Source organism: Budorcas taxicolor, chromosome 19 (genome assembly GCF_023091745.1).
Source record: "Budorcas taxicolor isolate Tak-1 chromosome 19, Takin1.1, whole genome shotgun sequence".
Lineage (NCBI taxonomy): Eukaryota > Metazoa > Chordata > Mammalia > Artiodactyla > Bovidae > Budorcas > Budorcas taxicolor.
Window position 1 is genome coordinate 49,833,512 of NC_068928.1, and position 8,827 is coordinate 49,842,338.

The 8,827-nt window shown below is 52.8% G+C and overlaps 1 protein-coding gene across 1 annotated transcript; it reads left to right on the forward strand.

Annotated features, from left to right (window-relative positions):
• Nucleotides 1–321: 321 nt before the first annotated feature.
• LOC128065462 (secreted and transmembrane protein 1-like) lies at nucleotides 322–1,945 on the forward strand. Its single transcript, XM_052658637.1, has 4 exons — nucleotides 322–409; nucleotides 628–942; nucleotides 1,534–1,557; nucleotides 1,770–1,945. The coding sequence occupies exons 1-4, from the start codon at nucleotides 322–324 to the stop codon at nucleotides 1,943–1,945; spliced, it is 603 nt and encodes a 200-aa protein (XP_052514597.1).
• Nucleotides 1,946–8,827: the final 6,882 nt, after the last annotated feature.

Sequence of the window (8,827 nt, forward strand, 5' to 3'; positions counted from 1 at the left end):
TAAAATTCAAGATAACCCCAGCAATATAACTGGACTTGTCTCCCAGGGACCCGTTTCCTGTCTCATCTGTGTTTCTCATCTGTCTGACAGTGATCCCACTGCAGACATTATAAAGGTGTCGAGAAGGGTCATGACACAGTTGGGTCAGGGAGGAGCTTGGGGACCCTCGCCCACCCTGGCCAGGGTGCAGCCCCTCTCACAGGCTTCTGAAGGAGCCTAAGGGAATTCTGACTCATCAGCTTTCCTTCCCTCCAGGGAGTGTGCCTGAAACCAGTAAGGAGGACAAGGGACCCCTTAAAACTCATCCACGTCCTGCTGGCCATGCTGACCTCAGCATCCCCTCTCCTCGCTCCCAGGATGCTCTGGGTCCTCTTGTTGTTGGCCGCCTTCAGGAGTGCTCAGAGTGGAGGTAAGTTGCATGGTCTCAACTCTGCTGTTGGCGGGGCTCGGGTGGGGTGGAGTAGGGTGGGAGGGAATGCAGCAGGGGCAAGATGGGTGTGGGAGGAGAGACCTAGAACAGGCCAGGAGGGGCCCAGGCTCCAGGTAGTGCCAGTGACCCCAGGAAGGGCAGTCAGTGGATGTCCTGAGGTCTTGTCATAACCCACACGTGTGACTGTCCCCCCACAGTCTGGGACAACCCCAACTGCACCAAGGGTGTGGTTGTTGTGTCGAAGGGCCAGCCAGCCACCATGAGCTGCAGCATCTCCAATGCCTTCTCCCACATCGACATCTCCCTGAAAGCGAACCCCACGGCACCCTGGGAGCTCATCTTCAGTGTAAAGGCCCCAGGAAACTACTGCCAGGATCGATGGCAGCTCTGGATTCAAGAGGGTGAGGCGCAATTGGTGATTCAAGAAGCCCAGGGCAGCCAGGCAGGGCGGTATAAGTGGAGTCTGAATGGGCGCCAGAGAAACATCAGAATCACCACCCTGGCCGTCTTAGGTGAGCAGGGCGGGGTGGGGGGGAATGACCCCCAAGCTTCTCTTTTTGGCGGGCAGGAGTGGGGAGCAGCTCAGGAGGAGTGATTCCTGCCCACCTGAGGTGCCCAGAGTCACGGAGATGAGGCCTGAAGAGAATTTCCACTATGCCCCACCCTCGCCGCATGTGTGCCCTCTCTGAGATTCTCAGGGCCGTCCCTGCACGAGTGCTGCTCACTGTCCCTATCTGCTCAGGGAGCTGGCGCCTTCCCTCCCTAAACACCACCTATTCTCCCACACCTTGATTGGCTGCAAGCTCCCCAAGTCACCGTCGTTCTCTCCCTTGCACCCTTCGCCTGTTCATATGCAGTCAGTGTCACCCTGAGCGCTGAGGACAGGAAGCAGGGGTCCTGCTTTGCCCCGGACCAGGAACAGTGGGAGGGGCAGAGAAGGCACCCCTCAGCCTAGCCGGTCCCTGGGCGGGGAACCCAGTGAGGCCTTCATGAACTCCTGTATCCAGGGCTCATCTGATACCTGGGGCGGAGGGGCTGTATCAGGGTAGGCCCTGGGCAGGCCCCCACCAACCTGCCCTCTGTCTCTTTGGCATACCCGCAAGACCTGCTCCTCACACCTTCTGCAGGTAGGTGTTCCTGTCTTCATCCTGGGCTACAGGAGGGGAGCCTCCAGAAAGCCCCCTCGGGGAGCCCTGCCCAGCCCATGCACCCATCCCCCTGTCACTCTCCCACCCATGGGATTCCCAACCACAGGCCATGTCCCCCTCGAGGGAGCCCCCTAGGTGGTGGGGCTCCTGCACAGGTGAACAAAGGAGGGAGGGCCCGGCCATTTATGCAGGTCAGCAGATGAGCATACCCCGTTCTGATCTTAATCCTGAACACACTGGGCCAGATGCTGGTAATATTCCCCATGCTTTCCCTGGTAGTCCTCCTCAGCCTGCTGATCTGCACGCTGGCCTGGTTCCGAAGGTGTGGCTTTCTAAACTTCAAGCTCCAGAATGTATTGGCCTCTGAGCCTGGTCTGTGGGTGGGGCAGGGGTGGGGTTGTCTCAGACCCGGCATAGACTCTCTGCCCCATGGTCTTGTACCCACCAAGACTAGTGAGAGAGTGGGGAGCATTTGAGGTCCCCGAGAGCCAGAACACCTGCCCCAGAGGACCCCAGCCAGCAAATGCAGTCCCAGTCCCAGAACACAGATGCCCCACCGCAGACAGGCCACGGAGTCCACACCATCCCTAGGACCCACTAGGGGATGGCATGGGGGCTTCCTGCTCCTTCCAGGAGACCTAAGATGTGCGGGTGGGGGATGTTCCTACAGGACGCACTTGTAGGCAAAGGTGTCTGCGCGTGGCCCTCGTCCCTCCCATCCTCCCCACTTCCCCAAGTAAGGAGGCTCTGAGCCTGGGCTGGACTGGACTCTGCCGAGGGGACGTGTGGGGAAGAACAGGTTGAGCACTAGGAAGCTTGGCAACTTCCTGGTCTCTTCCTGATGCACATGCCAGGGAGGGCTCCTTAAGCAGGTTCTGGGGCCCAAAGTGTAAAAATCTCACATTCCATAGCACTTGACCTAACAGGACCCGCCCCCTCCACCACCCCACCCAGGCCTGGGCTCCTCCCCAGGGCAGGAGAGCCATGATGCGGTCACCTGGGAGACGCCCCAGTCTGGGGTCTGCAGCTGATCATGGACACTCTTGTCTTTAGAACATGAATAAGAACCAGTTTGAGGGACCTTCCAGGAAGCACCTGTGGAACCAAAATGAAGATATCAGTGGCCTGAGATGATGCATGAGGCCTCCTCCACCACCCCCAAAGGGTAGAGCAGCCCCTCTGGATGGGAGGCCAGACAGGTGGCTGCTGGTGGAATCTGTGTCCAACCTCCCTGGTCTTCCCCAGCCCTGGGGCTCCCCTCTCTGCCACCTGCCCCACATGCTGCCCCTTCCTGTTCCCAAACAGCATCCCAAATCATATATACCAGATGTCTTTATAAGCAAAACTGCACAACCCCACTGAGTGTATTCTTTGTTGTTGTTTTTTTGGAGGTGGGGTGGGACGTCTTTTTTTCTTCCTTTTCTCTTTTGTTCCCTTATGATTTGATGACTTTAGTGCTGCACTTGAATTCCTTTTTCTTCTGTGTGTCTATATCTATGATAACAGACTTTTGGTTTGTTGTGACCATGAGACTCTGATACAGCAGTCTACACATACGTGCATGATTGTTTTAAGTTGCTGATCTCTCCTTTCCAGTGCATTTCAAATATCCTGCCTGCGTACTCTCCTCCTCTCGTGATTACTGGTTTTGCTGTCTTGTCTGTGTGTGTGGATGGTTTCCTACTTTTACTCTATGTTTGCCTTTACGGGTGAGCCCCCTTATTTCATCCTTTGCCAGTTTCTCGTTGTGGCCTTTTCTTTTCAGCATAGGCAAGTTCCTTAAAGATAGAGCTGGTTGGTGGTTCATTGCATATGTTTGTAAAAGGTACATATAATGTGATAAAAAGGAGGACTTTCTAGAAGCGCTACCTTCAGTGCTTTGCGAAACGTCCACATTGCTAATCCTCAGGATGAGTACACTAAACCGACTAGCAAACCATCGAGTGAGCTGAGAAATGTATCTTTAATGAAGAAAATAAAACCTAAAAGGAGCTGCTGTGAGTTTTACAAGCTAAAAAGTCCCAACCAGGGCTTCCCTGGTGTCCAGTGGTTAAGAATTTCCCTTGCAATGCAGGGGACACGGGGTCAATCCCTGGTGAGGGAATTAAGATCCCAAGTGCTGTGAGGCAGCCAAGCTTACATGCCACAACTAGAGAGCCCAAGAAACCCGACACAGCCAAATAAATAAATATTTTTAAAAAAAAGGAGTCCAAATACATGCAGAAGGCCAGATATCTGGGGGTCCTCACTCACCGTGAAGCATCTCGGATGGGACACGATGCACGGTGCCTGGCGACCGTCCCCACAGGAGGGTAAACACCCCGAACAGCTTCGCTGGCCCCCAGAGTCCAGGTCTAGAACTGACTGTATTTGCATCTCCCAAGTTAAAGAAAGGTTCATGCCAAAAATGCTGGGTTTGTTCCACCTCCTGGGCCAGGCCTCTAAGACACAGTGGGCACAGCACGTGGGACCGCCATGCTTTGGGGGCTGTGTTCCATTTTGCCTAAAATAGACCAAAGGTGTTTTTGCTTTGAAAGTCATTCAAAGGTCATTTTCATATTGCTATTAGGGTGGGATGGGCTCACATTAAGTCATTCAGCCCCTGCACACCCAAGGCAGGAAGCCTAGAAAGAAGTACTGTGTCTGGGTCTTTGACTAATTTTAATTTTCGACTTGTTGCTAATCTGGACATTCAAGGATTTCTCTAAAGGAAGTTTAGCTCTGAGTCCTTGCAGTGCCCTAGAGACCCTTCCCCCCAGACACCCCTTGCTCCTTCTCAGCCACACGGGCCCTCTTGCAGGCCCTCAGAAACCCCAGGCACTCTCTGGCCTTGGGGACCATGTGTGTTTTGATGCCCCTACTTGGAACCCTGTTCCCAGATATACCACCTAACTCTCTCCTACCTCGTCAGTCCTTTACTCCTATGGCCCCTGAGGTTCAGCACCTGCCGGGGTCCATCCCTGGTGGATCCAGGGAATTCGAAGGGTGGGTGGAGTCAGCAAGGAGAGATTTATTTAATTAGAAATATAAGATTAGATTAGGAAAGAATAGTGTAGTAGGAAAATTAGTGGAGAAAAGAGGCTGAATAACTTGGTTTACATGGAGAAATAATAAAACCTCGAGACAAGAGGTTTGCACCATCTACGTTAGGACACCGGCGCCCGTTTGAATAGTGGAGGGTTTCCCGCCTTGAGCTCCCTTTCACGTGGGTCTTAGAATCCAGGGCAAGTAAGTAGACATGGCGAGCCTCCACGCCCCAGATGGGAATTCAGCCAGAAAATAAAGAAGACACGGGGAGACCAAGCTGCTTCAGTGAGCGAGGCCCCAATAACTTTATTTTTTAAAAGGACTTTTATACCTTTCCCACAAATGATGTTGTGTACATTATCTTCTGGCCTTGGAGGCCTGTGAAACATTTTAAGACCCTCTTTTGATAAAGACTGCTCAACCGGAAAACTTATTTTCCCTTGAAATGTTTTTTCTTTATATTTCTAATCTATGTTAGCCTCAGAAAGTATCAAAGTTACATTTTCAGGAAGCAAAGGTGCAGTAAGTTACAACAAAGAGAGAACCAATTAGCTCAAAAGTCTGATGTGGTCAGTTTCAAGGCTACACTTGTTTTTTCTTACATTCTAACTATGTTAACTAATGCACTCCCAGGTGCACAGTCGATAAGAGATACGGGAACTTAGCAATAAGCATTGGCTCAGCAGTGAAATCTTACACCAGCACTATTCTAATAACTTTTAACTCTTTGAAAGGCTTTATGTTTTAGGCTTCCCGTGCCTCTCACAGTTGGGGGGCTGTAAACAATCACATGCGTAGTTGTAAAAGTCCGGGTAAGGCAAGTTAGAGACCCATCAGAGGGGTTTGAGCTGAAACACTCCTTTCAAATGCAGAAGACTGAAGCCCTAAGTTAACTTTTTTCCAGAGAGTGTCAGAAGAGTGGAAAAGCACATTACAATAAAATCAGGCCAACCTTGGTTTTTTGGAGTAGATGTTCAGGAAAACTCAGGGGGAACCCCTGAAGCCAGATCACGCCTTTGCGTTTTGTCAGGCTTCCTTCCTCGTGACCTTTGCCATGGACAGGATTCCTCACGCTGGCTCCCGGCAGGCGCCCCCTCCCACCAGGTGCTGTGTGTCCTGCCGCAGGTCTGCTTGTCCATCCCTGGAGTCGTCTCCAGGCCACGGGCCTCTAGTCCGTCTCACCCTCTGCCCTTGGCATGGGCACTGGCACGTGCGGGCACCCAGGGAGTCCTGGTGATGAACAAAGGCAGGACAAGGTTGGAATGGGACGTGTTTGACAAGCCTGATGCTTTTATTGTTTCCTGCCAACAATTTTGCTAGAATCCTCTGGAACTTTGACAAGATTCTCTGCCCGAAATAGATACCCCCTCATGCAAGAAGTATCTGTAGGTAGGTGGACAGCCCCTGCCAGGGGAGGTCAGCCCAGCAAACCTAATCTGCCCCCACCACAAACCCCACCCAGGACCCCGAACCATCAGCACAGGAGTGGCTAGCCAAAGAAGGGGCTCTCCAGGGAGGAAATATCTTAGAGCTGCCTGGCCACGTGTGAGTCACGCGCAAACACCCAGCACACGCATGTGTGGCTTTGAGCCAACACTGGAAGGTTGGCCCTCTAGCCCAAGGCTGCCAGGACAGAGAAATGTCTTCTTCGTCCTGGTTGCCCAGAGTCTGTCTCCTCTTCAAGGACCTCCAAGCCCTCGGGCTCAGGGTCCAGGCATTGGTCTCCCTCTGCCCTGGGGGCTGCTCACACCTGGTGCACCAACATACTGGATGGTAGCCAGGCTGAGCGGTCTCCAACCCTTGCACCCACAGGAAGGAGAATCATGAGCCACTTGGGCAACCACAACCTGGGCACATGCCCCAGGCATTTCCCTATGACCACACCCAGCCCCCAGGCTGCAGTGGTGACTGACTTGATACTCCAAGTTTCTGGACATAAATCAGGTCCCAGCAGAAAGTGAACCAGAAGACTGGGGCATCTGGAAGCTGACCCCCATCCCCACCTGGGGACCCCCTCGTCTTTCTCCTGGTCCTGCCCCTGCCCTTTCTTGCCCTCCTTTCTCCTTTCCCTGGTGTGCAGGTGGGGCAGAGGAGCAGGATCACGGGGCTACCAGTGTTATGCTAACTAGATACCCCTGGGGAAGGTCAGTGCTGAGCTTCTGAGGGAGTAGGGGCAGCTTGTGAGTTATTCTGGATGGTCTGGAGGGGTCTCTGACAGGGACTCGACATGAAGGCCATGTGCCAGCCCCTAGCTCCTCCCCAGGCTCACCCTAGAGTGTGGCAGGAAGGCTCGCTCCAACCTGGAGCTCATGCACACCAAGAGGGGCTCTCTGAGGACATTAACACAAAATCACCAGTACAAGTCCTGGGACAGAAGCAAATGCTTATTTGGAACGAGAAAAGAAATTGTAAATTTTTTAAAGCACCCAAAATACCCAGGAGGTAACAATATTTTAAAATAAACGGACACCACAGACCATTGTTTGTTGTTTGTTTGTTTGTTTTTGCTGCATAATTTCACTGTCTCCGCTTTGGTGGCCTCTTCAGATGACCACAAAAGAGCACAGAGAAATACCATTTTTATGAAAGAACAAGCCTGGCTGGAACAAGATGTTTATGATGGACCAGGATGTACTTGGTTGGCTGGGGATGTGAAACAAGATCTTGGCTCCCTACAAACACAGGAATTTCAGAAAATTCTATTTTTCAAGTCTCACACAAAAAGAAAGATGGGTAGCAGCGTGGGGCGGGCGGGGGGGGGGGGGGGGAGGGTGCAGTTATAATTGTGTCTGACTGCATCGTGGAAAGCAGTCCTGGAAGTGACATGTGTGTGACCAGCATGGACGAGTGCCATGGCCTCTGCCAACAATCTCCCGGTTTATACACCTCCCTGACGCTGCCAGGCCCTGAGGATATGGGTCCCTTTTGTCCACCCCTTGATCCACACATCTCACACCTTCCTGTCATGAAGCCCGAGAGCCTGCCCAGAGCAGGGGGCATGCAGGGGAGAAATCTGTACCTGGAGGCCAGATTGAATTGCAAATTTAGTGGTTTAAAACAACACCAATTAATTTTTTCACCGTTCTGGAGGCCAGAAGTTCAAAACCGAGGTAGGGCTGGTTCCTCCTGGAGGCTCCGGGGAGAATCTGCCCCAGGCTTCTTCCGGCTCCTGGTGGTTCCGGCGGTGAGTGCTTCCTGGGCTTGAGGCTGCATCCCTACACCCTCTGCCCCTGTCACCACACGGTCTCCTCCCCAGCATCCAAAATCGTCTCTCGTTATGAAGACATCAGTCATATCGGGATTAAGGCCAGACAGGATGGCCTCATCTTGACTACATCTGCAAAGACCCTGTCTCCCAATAAGGTTCCATTCACAGGTCCGGGTGGATATGAATTTGGGGGAGTACCATTCCCCCTTGAGCTTCCCTGGTGGCTCAGCTCTAAAGAACCTGCCTGCAACGCAGGAGCCACAGGAGCCGTGGGTTCGATCCCTGGGTCAGGAAAATCCCCTGGAGGAGAGCGTGGCAACCCATTCCAGGATTCTTGCCTGGAGAATCCCATGGACAGAGGAACCTGGTGGGCTACAGTCCATGGGGTCACAAAGAGTCAGACATGACTGAAGTGACTAAGCACATACGTCTTCAACCTCAGCTCACCATTCCTGTCCCAGATAGATAGCAAAACCTTCATCAATCTTAGAGCCACTGGCATACCTACCAATAGACGTATTAAATCAACTAAATGTATCATCAGGTCAATTTCCTCTTAGCCAGGCCTCCGAGATGCTCTGGGCCAGACAGGCAACCTCACGCACACGCAGGCTGGAGCAACACGGGGTCTGGATCACTGAGGTTACACATCTGCAACCAGCTTCACATCATACGCAACGCTGCTCCAGGACTTGGGAGCATCTGAGGCCTGATTGTCAGACCACATAGGAAAACCACCAGGGCCCAGTGGATAGGAGGTTTCCAGGAGATGGTGTCCACCCTGTGTTCCAGCTCAAACCACCTACACACAACTTCTAGACACCGTCGAGTGGATGGCTATTCATATATAGCAGGTGCGATGGGGCCCAGATGCTTGCAGGGCAGCACAGATCCCAGGTCAAAGACCCACCTCAGCTCCACATCCTGAAGCTTCCCCAAGAGTCTGCTGCCAGTCTCTCGACATTCAGAGCTGAGCCCACCCCAAATCTCTACCCCACAGTGGGACTTTCCAGC